At 45.7% G+C, this 19,554-nt stretch overlaps 1 protein-coding gene and 1 non-coding gene across 2 annotated transcripts; both read right to left on the minus strand.

The window, feature by feature from the left end:
- Positions 1-666: 666 nt before the first annotated feature.
- Positions 667-9,952, minus strand: LOC114514343 (5-hydroxytryptamine receptor 5B-like). Its single transcript, XM_028533477.2, is given in 7 exon segments — positions 667-3,590; positions 3,593-3,707; positions 5,840-5,922; positions 7,768-8,359; positions 8,361-8,538; positions 8,540-8,601; positions 8,604-9,952. Coding segments are annotated over 7 exon segments (1,680 nt in total). The 5' UTR covers positions 9,138-9,952; the 3' UTR covers positions 667-3,474.
- Positions 9,953-11,030: 1,078 nt separating this feature from the next.
- Positions 11,031-11,137, minus strand: LOC114514391. The gene has a single exon (XR_003686048.1). It is a non-coding gene; the product is annotated as a U6 spliceosomal RNA (small nuclear RNA).
- Between the last annotated feature and the right edge of the window lie 8,417 nt (positions 11,138-19,554).

A 19,554-nucleotide genomic window follows, 5' to 3' on the forward strand; every position in this document is an offset into this window, starting at 1 on the left:
CTATTGCCACACCTGGCCCGCTCTTCCTCCAAGGTTGTGGGCAGTAGGTCTCCCTGACCACCTGGTACTCATAAAAATCCATTCAGTGTCAGCATATGCATGTAGTCACATTCTATCATTTCCCTGCGGTCTAGATGGCTCCTGCTGGAACTGTTTGGGTCCTAGTCCTTTGTGAGGGCTGTTGCCTGTTCTGCCCTCCAGAATGTAAGAGTAACATAAGCAGGGACCTTGCCTGAGTTATGCACTGCAGTCTCTCCAGCATCTGGCAGACCTGGAGAATCAGGAAGTTGGATAAAAGAGCTTCTTTGCTTTGCAACTTTGCATCCCTATATTAGCAAAGTTTCCACCTAATTTATGCTTAGTTTGAGAACAGGTAGACAATTTATTGAGCAGCTTTAGAGAATCTCTGAGTGTATTTGTTATACTCTACCCTTGAAGGTTGGAATGAAAAAGGTGTCAGAGAGTTCAAATTTACCTTTTAATGATGTTTTTTCTCCCTGTGTAGGTTGGGGGAGAGAAAGGGGGAGCACACTGATGTCAGAGATTAGATCATAAGTGTGTTCTGGCTCAAAGTATGTCATGATCTGAATGTAACTTAACTGGTTGAAATGACTCAGCCACGTGAAACCAAGAAGTGGAAAGCAGTACTCATGGCAGAAGTACAAATTTTACGGTCTCTGGAGGGCAGGCAGTTGGACAATATCTCTCAAAAGTGCAAGTGCACAAACCTTTTGAGCCAGCAATGCTACTTCTAGAAATTGTTCCTGTGTATGAGGATTTCACTACAGCATTGTAATAGCAAAAAAATTGGTGCCCTGACTGGTGTGGTTCAGTGGATTGAGTGCCGACCTGCAAACTAAAGGGTCGCTGGTTCCATTCCCAGTCTAAGGCACATACCTGGGTTGCAGGCCAGGTCCCCAGTAAGGGGCACGCCAGAGGCAGCCACACATTGATGTTTCTCTCCCTCTTTCTCACTCCCTTCCCATTTCTACAAAAAATAAAGAAATAAAATATTTTTTTAATGTTGGAATCTACCAGCATCATAGGGCAAATGGCTAAATAAATTATGGTGAATCCATACAATGGAATATGAAAAGAACAGAGCCATTCTGTATGTCCCACCATGGAATGGTCCACAAGCTGCATGGATAATGTGGGGGGAAAGAGGTTCATAGTACACTAATGTTTGTTTATAAAAAGAGAAAGGAGATGGAGGAAAAAATGCCTATGGGTATATCTGTGGGTGTGTATCTTATCCACACACACAAATGTGTCTCAGACACATCTCTGTGCATGTGCCTCAGATATTTCTGGGAGGATACACAGGAACCTGGTGGCCTTGGTTGCCTCTGGGCAGAGGGGTAGAAATTACTTCTCACTGTACGTATACTTTTTGTACCTTTTAAATTGTGTACCATGTACATGTATTATCTGTTCAAAAAATAAAAATGTTTACATTTTAATTTGGCTTACTTTTTAAAAAAATAGAAGACAGAAGATTCTCATTTAGTAAATCTGCTTTCCTTAGGAGTTTAAAGCCCTGGAGCCAAAAGTAGTTAAACTCTCCTTTTCTTGAGTCTTGAAGGTGAGACTAGGGAAGTGAAAAGACGGCTGTCCTCTTCAGGTAGAGCAGCATTGGGGGAAAAAGCAGTGAAGATGGTTCTGCTCTAATGGTGTGAGTATGATGGGGTGATGAGCTGGAGAAGGGAGGGAACAGATTGTGAAGCAGCTATGCCCTGGAACAGACTGAGGCTGCTGCAGGATTGCCTCTGTCTCACAAGGATCATAGGACAGCCTGCATTCTTCTGGCTTTTGGGGTTCAAAATGTAGAGGTGGTACCTCTGAGCCATGGTCCAAGGGGAGCTGTTAACATTCTCCACAAGCCATGCCTGTCCTTCGTGGAAACCAGCTGTGGGTACTCTAGCAGAACTCTGACTTTGTCCTGCCCAGGAAGCCACATCCAGCCCTAGGAGAGGATCACGACAGTTGTTCTAAGACAGAGAAATCCTATTTCCCTGCCAGGAATTGGTTTACACATGGGTGTCTAACCCACTTATGGCCAGCACTTGATACAACAGCTACACATGGTGGTCAATAAGCAGTCATCTTAAAATTTATTCCTGATTGCGTATTTTAGGAAAGGAGGTATAGAGGGGAAGATCATTAACACCATGTGGTATCTTTCAACCAAGATGGGAAAATTCCCAAGAGCCCCAAGCTTGAGCTATAGCCCTTAAAACACAATAATGATGGATGGCCGAGAAGGTTGTTTGATTGAGAATCACATGTTTACCTGCCCCACTTCCTTCAGGTTGTCAGTCAGCTCAAAGAACGTCTTCATACCTCAGCCATCAGGTGAGCCAGTGGTGGAAAGGACTCTTGTGTAAATTAAATGGCCTAATTAGTAGGTATCCAGCCCACCTGCAAGATCAGGTGGACTGTGGTCAAGGTGATTTAGTCCAGGTGTCTCTCTTGCCCTCCCAATCTGTCATTGTGTGTGTACATGTGTGTGTTGAATAGCTAGGTAGGTAGATAGATATAGATGGATAATTTGCATGTATGTACACACACATATGACTAACTCTGAGCCTAGAAATGAATACGTAGAGTATTTTTATTACACATACAAGTCAGTATGGGGAAGTAATAGGAAATTTTCTCGCAGTTGTTCTCCCTTGTGGTACAGAAGCAGAGAAGGCACCTCACCAGGGGCTCGTGGTGCTGGCGGCACACTGGAGTCACCTGGGGAGCTTTCAAAAGCACTGCCACCTGGCTCTCACCCGCTGCCCAGGAACACCAATTTATCTGGTCCAAAGAGCAACCTGAACATTCAGCAATCTCTCACTTTCCAAAAACATCTCTGGAGAACTGATACAAATCACTAGACCTCTTTTTTGAAAGTCTGATTCAATAGATAGGGGTTTCAGCGAACACTTTTTAAATACCAAAACTTTGGATGACCTTTGGATGATCCTCATGTCAAATATAGGACATACTGCCTTGAAATTAGAAGATGAGCTGGATTGGGTGGATAAAGGCTTGGGGGAGGGCTGTTATAAACGAGACAGTTTTCTGAGTGGGCCACAAAACAAGCCCTGTGCCGAGAGAACCTGTGATGAATATAGTATTAGACAAAGGAAAGGCAAATCAGCTCTTGTCAGTTCCAACCAAGTAGCAATAACTGCCTAAAGTGCTGTTGGGGAAGGATTCTGAAGCAGAGTTCCTGTTCAGTGGGGACATGTGCCATGACCGATTAGCAGGGTCTGTCGCCACGGGCAGAGGGTGAGCTACACACATGCCACACACTTGCTGTCTGGAGAGCCTTTGTAGGGCTGCCCCTGCAGCCCAGGCCCTGTGTGCTGCTCTCAGCGCCATTAACACCCAGCTGTGGAGGAAGGCTCCCGGCGGCCTGGGGAAGGGGAGAAAGGCACGTTTCCACCCCACAACTCTGTGCATGTCTCGCCAGGCATGAGTTTATCTCTGCTTGAAGAGGCTTTTGAAGGCATTGTTGTAGTTCTTGTTAAATGCTGTGTAAATTAGGGGGTTGAAGGAAGAATTGGAGTAGCCAAGCCACAGGAATGTGCTTCTCTGGTGGGCAGACTGCAAGCACAGAGGGGGCTGCTGAGCTCCGTCAGGAAGAAGGGGGCCCAACACAGCACAAACACACCAATGAGGATGGCCGCTCTCAGGGTGGCCCTCTTCTCCTGCTGCTACCACAAGTCCCTGCTTGCCTGAAGGGCCACCATTGGGTGGCACATCACGAATACCATCTCAACCTCCTGAGGTGTCTCCTTCACATGGAACAAAGGAAACATGGAATTAAAAAGAAAATACACTGGGTGAGTACAGTGACATGAGGCTACTCCAGTCTTGGCTATCACCTCCCCTTGCAGCCTCATTCAAGTTGCATTTGACCATAATCCATCAAAAAATGTTAGGTGAAAGGTTTCTGAAACTGTAGGTTAAAATAGGGTCCGAAGGTTCTTCAGGGTGTGAGAGTGGCAGTCCTCACAATGTCAAATGATATGATTAAAAAGGGAGGAAGGCAGTTAGTGGGGGCACCTTGGTGTCAGTCCCAGCTCTGCAGACTGTTTCTCCACCTATGAAGTGAGGTGACCAGAGTCACCTCCTCTTGCCGTAAGGCTGTCATGGAGATGAACTGGGAATGTGTGTTGGGTGCACAGCACAACCCCTGGCCCATGCACTCATGCACTCAACACTGATGGAGTGGGCCTGGGGCTGAGATTAGGACCCCAAATGCAACAGACCCAGGCCTGCCCCTCACAAAGTTCACAGCTCAAGATGTAGCATGTAAACATTAATATTGAAAAAAAAAGTATAATTACTGTGCTAAATGAATTCAGTGTAAATTATGGGTCAATTCTGTATTGCCTAGCTTTCAAAAAACAAATTGTAAATGCTTTTGTGCTAATAATCAGCTGGCACTTAAGGAGCTTCTGGCCCATGCTCTGCCCCTCACTGCCATCCTCTGATTTAACTCTTACTTATCTCTCAGCTTAACGGCTACCACCCCTCTCAGAGCGGCCTTCCTGACTCTCTTAACTGAAGTCACATCTCCCTGTTTGTTTCTGCATTCTCCTCTTTTGAAGCAATTTGTGTGATTATGGGTGTGACACCTTGTTCAAGCCAAAGGAGGGCAGTGACTGTCTCTCCCTCTTCCGATCCTGTTTGCTGTCTGGCAGCAGCACCTGGCACCTGGTAGGGACCCCAGGAAATAGCTGCTGAATTAATGATTGGTCATTACAAAAGAATGGGCCATGCCTACGTTTCTCCTTCTTTCCTGAATGCTGCCAGACATGGCCACAACTGCTGCCAAACACACACAGACAAGAGGCTTCCAGACAAGTTGTTAGTCACAACTAGAAGCAACTTTCAAGACAGCCACATGACCGTGAAGCACTTTGCAGTGTCCATGCACATTCCTGTGTCTTCTCACGGGGGTCACATTGGCCAAAGCTAAGGGAGTTGGTGGGGGTGATGGTGGGGGGTCCAGGATGCCTGACTTACACAAACCCAGGACTCCTCCTTTAAGTTCGGTGCCTTCCTCTGCTTCTCCTACCCCCCGGCTCTGTTTATTTGTAAAATCACTAAGTCGGCCTGCAAAGAGGTCATGAAGATGTGGGCAAAGAAGAGTCCTTTCCTTTGTGAGTGTTCCCCCAGTATCTTGAGACCCTGCCCCCCTGACTGCTTCACTCCTATGAAGGTGAGATCCTGTGAGCACTGGGACAGTGCTCTGGAGTTATGTTGCCAGAGACAGCGAGGATTAATGAAAAGTGAATGAAAAGAGCAGTGACTTTAGGTTTGGTACAAGCTTCAGCTTCTCTACCCAACAACTGTGTGTGGTCTTGGATAAACTGTCTGTGGTGCTTTGGTTTTCTCTAATGAAAAATGAGTGCTGTGGGGCCGAGACAGTTAGTGATCCCCTAGATTTCATGTGGGGAGCCAAGTGAAGTGACTGGCCACGGATTGTGAACGGAAGTGACATGGATCCACTTGAGGGACAAGGCAGGTGAAAGTTGCTCTGCAGTAGCCCTCCTCTCTTATCAGAAGGGGATATGTTCCAAGAACCCCAGTGGCTGCCTGAGACCTGAGATAGGACCAAACTTTATGCTACATACTATGTTTTTTCCTATACAGCAGGTCCTTGAATAACAGTGTTTCTTTCAATGCTGTTTCATCATAACACTGATGAGAAGCTGTAGGAACTTAACTCTTTTTTGTATAAATTAGCCTGTGGTTAATTGGTTTCCTTATATGTCATTTCAGTTAAAGTCACAGAACCTACTGGCGTTGTTAAGTAGGGACTTACTGCACTCACCTTCTCACTTAAAGGAAGAACTTCACAGGTTCTGCTTGGCAGAGCTGCATTGTCAGCATCACTGCTCTTGCATTTTGGGATCACTATTAAGTAAAATAAGGGGGACTTACCACGAGCACTGCTATGCTACAACAGTCAGTCTGATAACTGAGAGGCAGCTACCAAGTGGCTAGTGGGCAGGCAGCATCTACAGGGTGGAGACGCTGGATGGAGGGATGAGCTGCACTCCCAAGACTTCATCATGCTACTAAGAACAGCACACAATTTAAAACTTCTGAATTGTTTATATGTGGAATTTTCCACTTAATATTGTCAGACTTTGGTTGACCTCAGATAACTGAAACCACAAAGGTAAGGAAAACTGTGGATAAGAGGGGACTACTGTATCGCCACAGCAATCTTGGAAGCCACATGTTCCAAGCGTCAGAGCTGAAAAAATGACAAGTGGCCCAGATCCATGAGCTTAGAGGAGAGCTATGCAGGAGGGCACCAAACCCACACTGCATCCCAAGTGAGAATGAAATAAACTCAGCAACATTACCCAGGAGTTTGAGTGACAACTTGCTGGCCCCTAAAGAAGCAGGATGCTCTCAAACACCATCTCACCTACAATCTTAGCATCAAATGATTCAGACTCTCAGCCATGCCTTAGACCAATACTGTGTATTAAAGAAGAGAAATTGCAACCCAAAGTGGGGAAGCAGCATGCCCCAGGTCCACTGCCAGTGAATAACCATGCTGAGGAACAACAGTGTCCCTGCCTACCAGAGCACTTTCTCCCCTACCAGTGGCCACCCGGGTGATTGGCTAGGCTCTTGTGTAGTTACATCTTTGTGTCACCTGTCTGAATGGGGCCTGTCAAAAGTGAACACTAAACTCAGGCTTGTCAAGACTTTCTGACATCCATTTCACCATGATTTCTCTGGGTGCACATTGGATTGATGCCGCTATTAAAAGTCAGTCCTACCTCAGCAATCAGACAGAAACGTTATAATCACTCCACGCATTTCCAAGGGACCTTTCAAAGAACATCATTAATTCTGAATAAAGCTCTCCCCTAACACTTTCTAATTATAATCTTGATATTCCTGTTTTGTGCTACAAATCCCTTTGCCATTTAGAAAGGTGGGGAAAGCTTGCCTTTCAAAACACGTATATTTGAGTAGCCAAAGTAGCTGAGTTAATGTACTGGAAACAACAAAACCTTTCCCTCTTTCTTCTCTCATAACCCCTTTCCCTGGTCCATATATTGTATTTGGAAAGGGGCAGTAAGTCTTGTTATTATCCAAGACAGTAAGCCTGAGACGTACACACACACACACACACACACACACACCCCACACCATTCCCACCTCCCACCCCCAAAAGGAAAATTTGGGTTTTCTAGGCTGAGGAGTTAATTAATATGCATTAGGGCCTGGCCAAAAGACAGCCTCGATTTTAAATACAGTCCAGAGAAGTTCTGCCAAATGCCGGATTCTTCATCTCATTTACCCTCAGGGTAATGCTCAGGCCCACAGCAGACTACCAGGCCACACTGGGTTACTTCCTTACTCCATCCACCTCCACCCACCCCCGTGTGCCAGGCACTGTGCTAGGAGCTTCACAGGCTATATCATGCAATCCTCACCAACAGCCCTATGAAGCAGGAGTTCACTTGTTTAAAGATGAGGAAACGAGATGCATAGAGAGGAAACAACTGCCCCACTGTCCCCAGCTGGGATTTAATGTCAGGGTACTTTTCCTGCCAAAGTCACTGCAGGACAGCACTGAGGTTGGGATGGTGAAAGTGACGCTTGGGTTATTTTTTATCCTCACTTCCCCCCTTGGCAAGGAACTGGCCAATAGTGTTAGGGGATACAGTCTCTGGACCGGAGAGGATGGATGGAAAATAAGGGGTGAAGGGTCACAGGAATTCACTCAAGTACGGGGCGAATTCCCAGCCCCCACAGTGCCACTTGGTCTAGCGGGGACCAGGAGGTTGGCAGCAGCAGGAGTCGCGCGAACCCAATCGCTGGCTCCAGGGGAAAAGCAACAGAGGGCACAGCTGAGCAGGCAAGCTCTCATCACTCCCTGGAAGCTCCGCCCTTGCAAGCCTGCTTCTGCCGCGTGGTTCGGCGGAACCAGCTGCAGCCCTGGTGTGCAGGTGCTGAAACACCTTGCCGCAGAGCACCAAAAAAGCAATGACGAACCATTCGCGTACCCGCCGGCTGCAGGTTTGAGCCCCATTCGTGTACTCTTTAGGCTAACAGATGGCAAATTCCGCGTGCGCTCCAGGTGCACAGTGGCCAACCTTGGTGTGCGCGCTCCAAGTGCGCAAGCTTCCGCCTCCATCCCTCCCTTTTGCGCAGCGTTCTCTTCAGCCAGCGTCCTCTTCCCCCAACCCCGCACCACGCAGCGCCCCCCCCCCCCCCGCCTCACCTGCACGGTGGCGGGCAAAGGTAGCACGGCCCTGCGGCAACGGCTGTAGCTAAACTTGGCCGCCTCGTAGAACTCCCAGTAGACAAACAGCACCGCTCCAAAGCGACAGAGAGAAGGCACCGCAAGTTAAAAAGACGGCATAGGAGTATTCCTGGCTCCAAGCAGCGCCGACAGGGCGATCGTCAGTGCGGAGAGCTCCCAGGTGGGCTCGAAGCTTAGAAGTTCGGCGTCGGGTGCTCGGCATGTACTGCAGGTGGTACGTGATGGTCCAGTAGCGTCAGGGCTATGACCGCCACATTCCAGACGCTGGCGGTGCAGCATAGCAGGGCGAAGGAGATCCAGTCCACACGTGGCACAGGTTCCTGCCCAGCCACCAACGTCGCCCGGCCGACAGCTCCGTCACCAGGCTCAGAGGCATCACCAGCGCTGCCACTATCACGTCAGACATGGTCGTCGAAGCTACCAAGTTATGTGGCACACGGTGAAAGGCACGGACGCGTAGGATGGTGACCAGAAACAACAGGTTCCGTGGAAAAGTGGGCGCAATCAGCAGCACCAGCAGCGTCACCACCAGCACAGTGAAGATGGAGAAGGGCGGCTCTCGGGTGGGCTGGGTGGCGCCACCCGAAATCAACCGAAAGGCTCCGTCAGGGCTTGGGCTGCTGCTGCAGGCCTTGGGTCCCAGGGGAAGGGCGACGCCCGCAGCTGCGGCCGAGAGGTTAGTGGTCGCCATGGCGCCCTGCGCGCCGATCTCCGCACCCCTAAAACAGACACACAGGCAGCCCGCGTCTCTGTACGGACTGGGTGGGCGGTGACGTGGAAGGGGCCTCTGAATGCAGTAAGAGATCCAGGTGTGACAACCCTGGTACCTCTTCATGCCTCAGCCCCGGTTTAGCGCCTCTGCCTGGAGCTCCGTTTTTCGGTGGAGGAAAATGAGAGTGGGGCCCGCGGGAGTCCAGCTCCTCTCAGCGTGCCTGTCCTCCTGCCTCTCTGTGGCGTCCCCCAGGCAACCCGCTGTGCTACGGCTGGGAACCCCGGAAAACAGCCGACTGTCTGAGGGCAGGGCGGACTTGGTGCGATGCCCTCACCCCATCCTTGCGGGAGGTTGAAGCAGGGCTGCACTGAAGTGGCAGGGGTGCGGGTGGTCTGCAGAACCTACCAACAGAAGCCAGGTCTTGACACTGTCCCAAGGCTCTTCCTACCTCCGCCATGCATAGGACACCCTAACTGCAGTAGTCTCTGGAGGATGTTTACAAAGGACCCCTAGACGGGCCTGGTGGCACGATTGTAATTCAGGAAACAGAGGGGCTGGCCCCTCTCTGGATTCTGCTCTGCAGAACTCTGGATCCTATGTAAACCTGGAATAGGAGACTCAGGTTATCAGGATATATAAAACGGGAAACTCCTGAACCTGGCTCCATCTTGCCGCTTCACTTGTAGTACGTTTGCCTGGCGAGGGCTTTCTGGTGCCTTGAGTAGCTGGTCCATGGAGAAAGAATGGGGCTTCTGAGCAGTTTGGCAGAGGCCTGGAAGAGGCAGCTGTTACCAGCTCTTCGCCATTTCTCACCATGCTCCACTTGCCTCATCATATCCCTGCCTGGCACTTCCCACCCTGCCCTGCCTGGATAACATCCTTGGCTGTATGTCTTCCAGTTCTTCATCTCCTGGTTCAGGCTGGAGTAATTTTTTGTTGACCCTGTTAAAAAATAGTTCAGTCATAATTGAATCAACCTAAAGCTTTATTACTTCTGTACCTGGGGGGTGGAACAGAAACATGAAGAACACTGAGCCCAAGCTGGCCCTTCTCTTGTTAGGGCAGCAAACAGGCGGTCATCCCCTGGCTTCTTACTAACATTCTAGGAACAGCTGCAGGCTAAGCAGGGCACTCAGGAGAGTTAGCTCCCAGAGAGGGAGACTTCCTGGAGAGGCCCCTAGGCTGCAGCAGGTGGAGGGGTTTTCTTCACTTGAGCAGCCCCACCACTGGCACTTGGGATGATCCTTGGAGACCTGGGCCCTGCAGGAAGGACACTCAAAGAAGAATGTCCTTCTCCTTTACTCTCTCTTCCTTATCCATTCAGGTACTTTCTGCTTTTTGCATAGTGTGTGTGGCAGTTCTTACACAGACTGGATAGCACACTCACGGGGCATAAAAAGCAACATACAAATAAGTCAAAATAAAAATACAGTCATAAATGTCAAGTGATGGATAAAAACATCTGAAGTAATGAGCTACTCAGGGACCACAGAGATGGGGTAAGTTGTGGTCGGGGAAGCCTTTATACTCACTGAGGTGAAGAAGGGATACAGATTCTGGACAAGATGAATGGAGGGCTGGATCTGGCAAGAAGGTGAATGGCTGGGGTCAAGGTGGCTGGAGATCACCATGCAGGGTGCAAATGCCAAGGATCAGGGTTTGGAGAAAGCTGTATTTTGGATGATTTTGAACAAATTGACATGACCCAGTTGATGCCAGTAGCAACCTCCCAGTTGTGATAACTCAACATGTCTCCAGACATTGCCAAATGTCACCTGGGGATCAGAATCACCACAGTTGGGGATGGCTGACCCTGGTAATTCAGATCCCTCTCTCTCTCTCTCTCTCTCTGGCATCTCCCCTCTCCAATGTCCTGCTTAACTATGGTAAGTCAATCCAATTGGGTTCCCCTCCTGCGGTGTCCCAGAGAAAGTTCCTCAGCATTGGCATGGTGCCAGCTTTAGATCCCCACATGGTAACATATACTGATATTGTTGATACATGGTATAATTATATAGCAATATGGGACGCTTCACAAATTTGCGTGTCATCCTTGTGCAGGGGCTATACTAATCTTATCTGTAGCGTTCCAACTTCAGTATTTGTGCTGCGGAAGCGAGCACTGATAACTGACATTCTTTATAAGGACTCACACACAGAGACCAGTGAGCGCCGGAGATGGCTGTCCCAAATCACCACATCGCGAGGGTTAACCCCATCCCACCACATGAGGGCGCTTGAGGATTTCTCACCTCCCCGGCGCTCCAGCTTTAGTCCTTCAGTCCTCACATCCCAAGCTTTCTGGGACCTCCTAAAGGCTTACCTCAACTCCACCCCTCACCTAAACAATACGGAAACCCTAAAAGATGTAGGTAGAGTCCCTGAGACCAGAGTCTTTGAATCTAAATCTGCATGAGGGCTGATGTGAGCTTTAGGAAGGAAGTGTGAACTGAAACCAGGTCCTGGCAGCCTTCCTGCCACCAGCCAGCTCCGTTTGCTCCCACCCACAGAGAGCTCCGGTCCTGCACAAGAACACTCACGCGTGTACACCAGCCCACCCAGGCACACCTCCAAGGAACAAATGAAGAAAATTAAAGACAATATAACCTAAGTGTATATTCGGAGGAATTTTTTCCCCTATAGGAACACGATCAGCAGGGAACCATTCCACAGTGACAGTGACGGTACTCATGGGACCTGCAGGACCAGTTTCCCTCCTGGTGGTCCCCGAGCCTCTCTGTTCCAGTAAGGACTGCTGCTTTACTTTGTCATAACTAAAGTGCTCAAAAGAAACGCCTGCCAGCAAAGGTGAAATTCAAGCCTCCACCTCCAGAAAAAACAAAAATCTGCCTGCAGCTTTAAAATAGTTCCTCCTCCTCCCACCCACTGCTTGTCTCTGTCAAGGTTTTAAAAAGTACATGGGCTAGTCTCAGCAAGGTACCCCATCATATCTGTAGTTGGAAGTAAATCTATATATTATCTCTATACATTAACATGTGCCATAGTGTCGTCTGCTCTTATAAAACTATTTAACCATGTTTCTTTGGTTATGTTTCACACTGAAGTTTAACAATTAAAAGCATATTCTACGCTACAAACGGCTGGTCTTCAGCCACCAGAGGTTGGGTTCCATCTGGGTTTGATGATGGTGGTGGTCTTTCTCATCCTGCACACATGAGGAAATTGATTGGGGCTTCTTGTTCATCCCAGCCTCTCCATTGCTGTGGCTTTACTTTAGAATGAAACTGGGAAGCAATAATTTTTCTGGATAAGTAATGGACTTATCTCCAACCCACTACCAAAGTAATGTTAGTGACCAAACAGTGCTTGTGGAGATAAAACATGTTCAAGGAAACAGCTAGGCATAATTGTTTTGTTTTGTTTTTTTCCCCATGTGGGTGTTACAGCTAATTTGTTTGCAGGGGCAGAGGAGAGGGGAAGAGAATGCCTTAGAGTACTTATTCCTCCTCCTACTTCTGGACTTATAAATATCAGATGGGTTCCTTTTTCTGCCACAGCTGGGTTTTGTTTGTTTGTTTGTTTGTTTGTTTGTTTTTTATGACCAAAGGTAGTTTTTCCCCCATGCATTCAAACCTCAACCCATAACTATCCTTTCTCACTGGAGGAAAGACCTCTAGCAATGACCCATTGTTCAGAGCTGAATGTTCTCCAGAGTTAATGATGATGATGATGATGAAGACCATCTAATAGCCACCAGGACCCTGCACAAACAGGTCACATCCCAAGGTGAGTCCACGGTGGGTGACTGAGGATGCTGCCCAGACAATCTTCTCCAGGCTCATTGGTCTTTCTACTCCAGTCTTATTCTTTCCGGCTCATCCTGCCATGTGTTGGGCCTCCCATCTGACCAGGGATAGACACAGAATAGTAGGGCCACATGGAAGACAGTTTGTGTCTCAGTGGACCTTTTCTGGACCATTTTAAGCCTTTTACAGGAAGGCAAAATTGGGAAGGAGGGCTGTAATGAGGTCTGGAATTACCCACATTCCCCTGCACCCACTGACATCCTGCACCCTGCTCTGAGCTGTGAGGACTGATGATTTTAGCACTAGATCCTATAATGGAACCATCAGCCCTAGGCTGACAAATAGTTGTAATTTCTAACCCCAGAGGAGCAAAAGATAAAAGTGCTAAAAACAATAACAACCAAAAAAAAATGAATCCAAGGACCCCAAGGCTTTTAATTTGGAAAGATCAATTAGGAAATACCTCACAGAGAATTATAGATTAAAAAAAAATAGGTCAAGGCAAGATGGTACATGGTAAGTTTAATATAAGACATATAAGATGAATATAGAGAGTTATAAAGAAATATCCTTATTCTTCTTGGTGGAATTCAGATGGAAAGTTTTAGAGAAAAGCATAAACTATTTTTGAAAAAGGCATAAGTTTAAGTGTAGATTGTTTCACACACTGTCCTGCTTCTCGATCCTGGATGGAAACCCTAGTTCTGCCCAAGATGGGTACAGAAGGTGTTATGATTTCTGAAAGCTCTAAATGTTCGCTTCTCCTGGAAGGGGTGAGTAGTGGATTGAGATGAATTCAGATTCTTGAGATGCAGGAAAAGCCTCGGAGGTTCAGTTTCCCTGGTGTGCTAATGGTCAATAAGTAAACTTCAGAATTTGGAAGCCAGCATAACAACTCCAGCTGGACTCATCTCTGCCCCCTGCTTTCTGCTCTCACTTCTATCATTTTGATCTTCCTCTTCCTTGGAATTGAATTTCCTGTGGAGGGTAGGAAAGAGTCATTACCACGCCTCCTCCATGGACTTTCTTTGATGTTTATAATTGCAGATTCCAACACATTTGAGGCACACTCTTCTATCTCACTAAGTCTGAGCTTTTTTTCTAGGCTTTACAAGAAGAGTGGTCTCTGGATACTCTCACTTTAGGCAAACTTAAAAAACATACAGTTTGTGTCCCAAATTATATTTCTTCAACAAATTTTTCTTTAGTCTTTAAGGGTTACAAAGAAAGCAGAGAAGTTGCAAGGTTCTCTTTCTTTGTTCTGTGCACACTTTTCCTTCAGCATCTCCAGACACTTCCTGAGCAATGACGTGGCCGGATGCCCTGTTTGCTAGCTGAGTGGAGAATGAAGGGGATCTCTGGAGCCTGGCAGGCCTGGGTGCAGATGCCGGCTCAGCCAGCCACCAGCAGCGCCCTTTGGTCTGGTGGGTCACTGCTCTGCACAGCTGTCTCCTTGCCTTCTTGCAGGGGCCTCCCTAATAAGGGAGGACAACCTTCTCACATTCTGTTCCAAATAGGACCTGACAAGTGAACATGATGAACTCCTTCCCTTTCTTTTCCCTTGTTGCTCCATTCTTCCCCTGTTCTCATTCCTTTTTAAGCCATCAGCGCCAATTCTCAGATTCCCCTTTAAGACTGAAGGACTTGTTCCTTTGCTTGCTGGGGAGGCTGTCACAAATAGTCCTCCATCCCCAGCTTCTCTGGAATTGCCTCTGCTCAAGGGAATCCCTTGCTCAAGGTCACAGCCCCTTCTAGGAGGCTGCATGATCATGATCAACATGGAGTATAGTCTTGGCCCCCTTTTTGACTCACGTGAGTCACGGGCTTATCTTCAACTTTTATTGAGACTGACTCATGGCTCAGATTCTTATTCAACCTAAACCTTCCATCTTCACCCTTGAAAGTGATGTTTTCCCCTAAGTCACATCCCAATAAACTTCCTGCACACTAGCCTTCATCTCAGCAACTGTGTCCTAGGGAACCCCACTTGCAACAGCCATGAAGAGGTGGGATGCAGAAGACACTACTTGATGGACAAAAGAAATGCTCATTAAATAGGTTGATAGCATTACGAGATGATTACTAATGAAGAGTTGTAAGTTACTGTTCAAAAAAAACGGTCACAGGGAAACATCAATGGGGCGAGAGCAGTGAGGGGAGGTTTCCTGGAAGAGGCAGAGTAAGAGCTTGGACTTATTGATAGAATTTAAAAAGGAAGAGAAACAACACAGGGTGCTTTCGGTAGAAGGAATTGCTTGGTAGAAGTGATTTGAGAATGAACATCTCTGAGTTGTGGAATAGGAGTTTATGTGGGCAAAGCAGGCATTGTTGGAAGGTGGGAAGGAGCTAGATACATGGTTTGGCTAAGCCAGACTGTGGTGAGACAGATTTGGAAGAACTTTGACAGCCAGGCTGAGACATCCAATACCCACAAACAGTGAGAGAATTACTAGGCATGTTGGGTAAGAAGAGGGACACATGAAGCATATATAGGTATATAGGTGTAAGTGACCCCTAATTAATTGTTGGGCCAGATGGGCAGAGATTTCATAATAATTCTTGATAGTAATAATTGCAAAAAATCACTACTAATTTTACTTATTTTAACACAAATCTACTATTTTCCCCTTTGTTGTAGAGTAGAACAGTGACCCAGTTTCACCACATGTGTAGCTGCTTCATGAACTTGACTGACCGTTCCACTGCACTTGCACTTTCCCTGCTGGGGTGTTGAATCACTGCAATGGGAGCTTGAGAGAAGGTACCAGGACCCGTGCCACTGCCCTGTCGCCCACTGGGTTTGTGTGCTTGCGAGTACTGTTTTTTTTAGCAGTTTATATGGCAGGTTAGCATTGGGACTAAATTGAAGGAAGGACACCAGTTGGGTGGCAGTTCCACTGACAGAAATAGGGAGTGAGGGGTGGTTGGACTCAGGTGGGAGCAATGTATGTAACAAAACCTCATTTCTTTCCACAGCTAGATAATACTCAATTGAAATGTGTACATCACATTTGTTTAACCATTTGTCTGTTGATGGACACTTGGATTGTTTACAGCTTTTGGCTATTGTGAATAATGTTGCTATAAACATAGGCATGCCAGTGACTATCTGAGTCCCTGCCTTCCATTCCTTTGGGTATATACCTAGAAGTGGAATTGCTGGCCCATGTGGCAATCATATATTTCACTCACTGAGGTGCCACCAAACTGTTTTCCACAGCAGGTGAGCCATTTTATATTCCACCAATACTGTATGAGATTTACAAAATTTCTCCACATTTTCATCAACACATTATTATCCATTTTTAAAACTATAAACATCCTAGTAGGTGTGAATGGGTATCTCATTGTGCTTCATATTTAATTTTAATTGCAGAAATTATCACTCCATTTACAATAATTTTAAACAACTACATCTGTTTCTTTTGTTTATGGTCTTACTGCTTTTTATTTACCTGTTTTTGGAAATAAATGGATTTTAAATCATGCACAAAAGAACAAAGTAAAAAACTAATGAAAAGACAACTGGATTTAAGCAGCTTTACAGGAACGCTCAGTTTGGTTTATGAAGCTCTCAATTCAAATAGTTTTTCACTTCCCAGACAATCTTGTCATATATTTTCTTCTTTCCTGTTTTTTTTTTTTTTTTTAATTTTTCAAGTCTCTTGTATTATGCCTGTATGGTCCAGTGGAGAGTTTTCTGTTTCCTCAGCAATTTGACAGTTGGATTCATCTAGTCAAAAGAGCTGCTAGATAGTATCTTCCTTGAGTAATATTTATATTATATCAACAAGATAGGAACTCTCAGAACCATAGTGTTTTTTTACTGAGGGTGAAATGATACAGAGCTATGGAAATCACAACCATCAGACCCACCCCTCACCCTGCCATGACTGACTCCATGACAAATTCTGGAAATTCCCAGACTGTCCTTCTTTTTAAAACAAATTATTATTTTATGTTATTTTTTAGAGACAGAGGAAGGGAGGGAGATAGAGAGGAAGGGAAACATCAGTGTGAGTCATATGTTTGATATGATAAAAAGCATATATTTGATATGAGTCCAGTATTCAAAATACAGAACTCTTTCAACTCAAAGTGGCAGCAACAAAGTAACTCAATCTTGTTTTATTTATTTATTTATTTATTAAAGATTTTATTTATTTATTTTTAGAGAGGGGGAAGGGAGGGAGAAAGAGAGGGAGAGAAACATTGATGTGAGAGAGAAACATCTATTCGCTGCCTCACATATTTGTCCTGACCAGGAATCAAACTCACAACCTATCAATTTATGGAATGGTGCCCAACCAACTGAGCCACACTGGTCAGGGCAAAAGAACTTAATTTTAAAATGGGCAAACAATCTGAATAGACATTTTTTCAAAGAAGGTATACAAATGGCTAACAAGCACATGAAAAGATGCTAAATTACATTAGTAACAAGGGGAAAGCAAATCAAATTCATGAGTTATCATTTTATATCCACTAGGATGGCTATAATTTAGGAATATGACATTAAATCAAGAGAAAATGATGCATTCAAGAGACATGGTAAATACAAGCTGTATGAGCTTCTGGCACAACATGGCTTACAGTTTTAAAGCCAAAAAAAATAATGTTTATCCCTCACTGCTGTGGCTCAGTGGATTGAATGATGGCCTCTGAACCAATAGGTTGTTGGTTCTATTCCCAGTCAGGGCACATGCCTAGGTTGTGGGCCAGGTCCCCATTTGGGGGTCTGCAAGAGGGAACCAATTGATATATTTCTTACACCCTGATGTTTCTGTCCTTCTCTTTCTCCCTTCTTTCCTCTCTCTCTAAGAATAAAGAAATAAAATCTATTTTTTTATTAAGTAGAAAGAGGATAATTAAAATAATAACAAAAAGTATAGTATAATACATACATAAACCAGTAACATAGTCATCTGTTATCATTATCAAGTATTATGTACTGTACATAATTGTATGTGCTGTGTTTTTTATATATGGCTGGCAATAGTGGGTTTGTTCAGACCAGCATCACCAGACACATGTGACTGATGTGATGTGCTGTGACATTTTGATGGCTGTAATGACACTAGGTGAAATATTGCAAGACAAGACCCCCTGTGGATACCTGAAACTGTGGATAGTCCCAACCCCTCTGTACACTGTTTCCCCTATACATACATACCTACGATAAAGTTTAATTTATAAATTTGGTACAGTAAGAGATTAACAACAAAACTAATAATAAAATAGAGCAATTAGGACAATACACTGTCAGAAAAGTTATGTGAATGTGGTCTGCCATAATGGATCTGGTAACTGAGAGGGCTACTAAATGACTAAGGGCTGGGGACCCATGCAGTGTTGGGTACACTGGACAAGCCTCGTATTATATGATTCCATGTGCTTGAAAGGGAATAGGCAGATCTATAAAAACAGAACACAGATGGTGGTTGCCAGTGGCTGGAGAGGGGGGAGTGGAGAGTGACTGCTAATAGGAACAGGGTTTCTTGGAGAGAGTGGAAATGTCCTAAAACTGACTGTGGTGATGTTTCACAACTCTGAGTAAGGGGGAACACTTTAAATCGGTGAATTGTATGATATGTAAATTACATCATAACATATATATCGATATAACTCTCAGAAAAAGATTCAAAGGGACTGGACTCCTCTAGCTCTTCAGACCCTGTGGCCGGCCCCTTGCTCTCACTCATTATGGAGCAGGAAAACCCTCCCAGCCCAGCTGCTGTTCTCAAACTGGCCCACTCTTGGTTATCCTGGGGGTTTTTCTGTTTGTAAGTCCACCAGTTGCTGAATTATTTCCTGCTACTTCCTCCTGTGCTTTGCCAATAAATAGGGTCTGGCAGAAGTAACACCTGCTTGAGTGTGGTAGGTATGGTAATAATATGGGTATAATACTTTATAGTTTACATTATATCATTTCACCTAAAATATCATGGTATGCTTGAGTGTGATATTGTTATATTACAGAATTACATGCTTATGATTTTGTAATAAAGAAGGGGTGTTATTTGTGCTGGACCCAGTATAACAAGCAGGCCTCCCTCTGTTTGGTGCTTTGTCCTACCTGCTTGTATCTTAGGATTCAAGAGAATACATTGTCACTTACTTTTGTTGTAATTATTGCCTATGGATTTTTAGTTTTGCTCTCCAGTTGCTCTACTTTTATATGAGGATTCTAAAAATTCCAAAAATTATGCTAGCATCTCTGCCATCATCTTTCTAGAATTCCTGTAGGGGATCTTTGTAAAATGTCCCTTTTTAATATGAATTTCCAATATTTTCCCCCAGTTTACCTGTATCTTTTGTCATTTGAGCTTTTTGGATGGGTGACTTGGAGATGAGGAGGTGGGGGGCTTGCGGGGCGGGGCAACTTGTGGCTTCCCATGCTGTGTTTTGTATGAGCTGGTGGCAGCACTTTCTGATAACAGGGGAACTCATCCATCTCCGTTTTAGCAGCCTTGAAGCTCTGTGGAGTGACTGGACTTTCTCAGGTTGTTATTAATATGTTCTGTTTCTATTCTGTAGTGCAGTTCAGTTCACCTGTTGCTCAGAGAACATTGCTATGGTAACCTATTCTGGAATGAAAAACATTTATTTATTTGGATATATTGGTCTTTTTTAAATAAAGATTTTATTTATTTTTAGAGAGGGGGAAGGGAGGGAGGAAGAGAAGGAGAGAAACATCAGTCTGTGGTTGCCTCTTGCACTCCCCCTACTGGGGGCCTGGCCTGCAGCCCAGGCATGTGCCTGACTGAGAATCA

The sequence above is a fragment of the Phyllostomus discolor genome, chromosome 4, assembly GCF_004126475.2.
Source record: "Phyllostomus discolor isolate MPI-MPIP mPhyDis1 chromosome 4, mPhyDis1.pri.v3, whole genome shotgun sequence".
In the NCBI taxonomy this organism is placed as follows: domain Eukaryota; kingdom Metazoa; phylum Chordata; class Mammalia; order Chiroptera; family Phyllostomidae; genus Phyllostomus; species Phyllostomus discolor.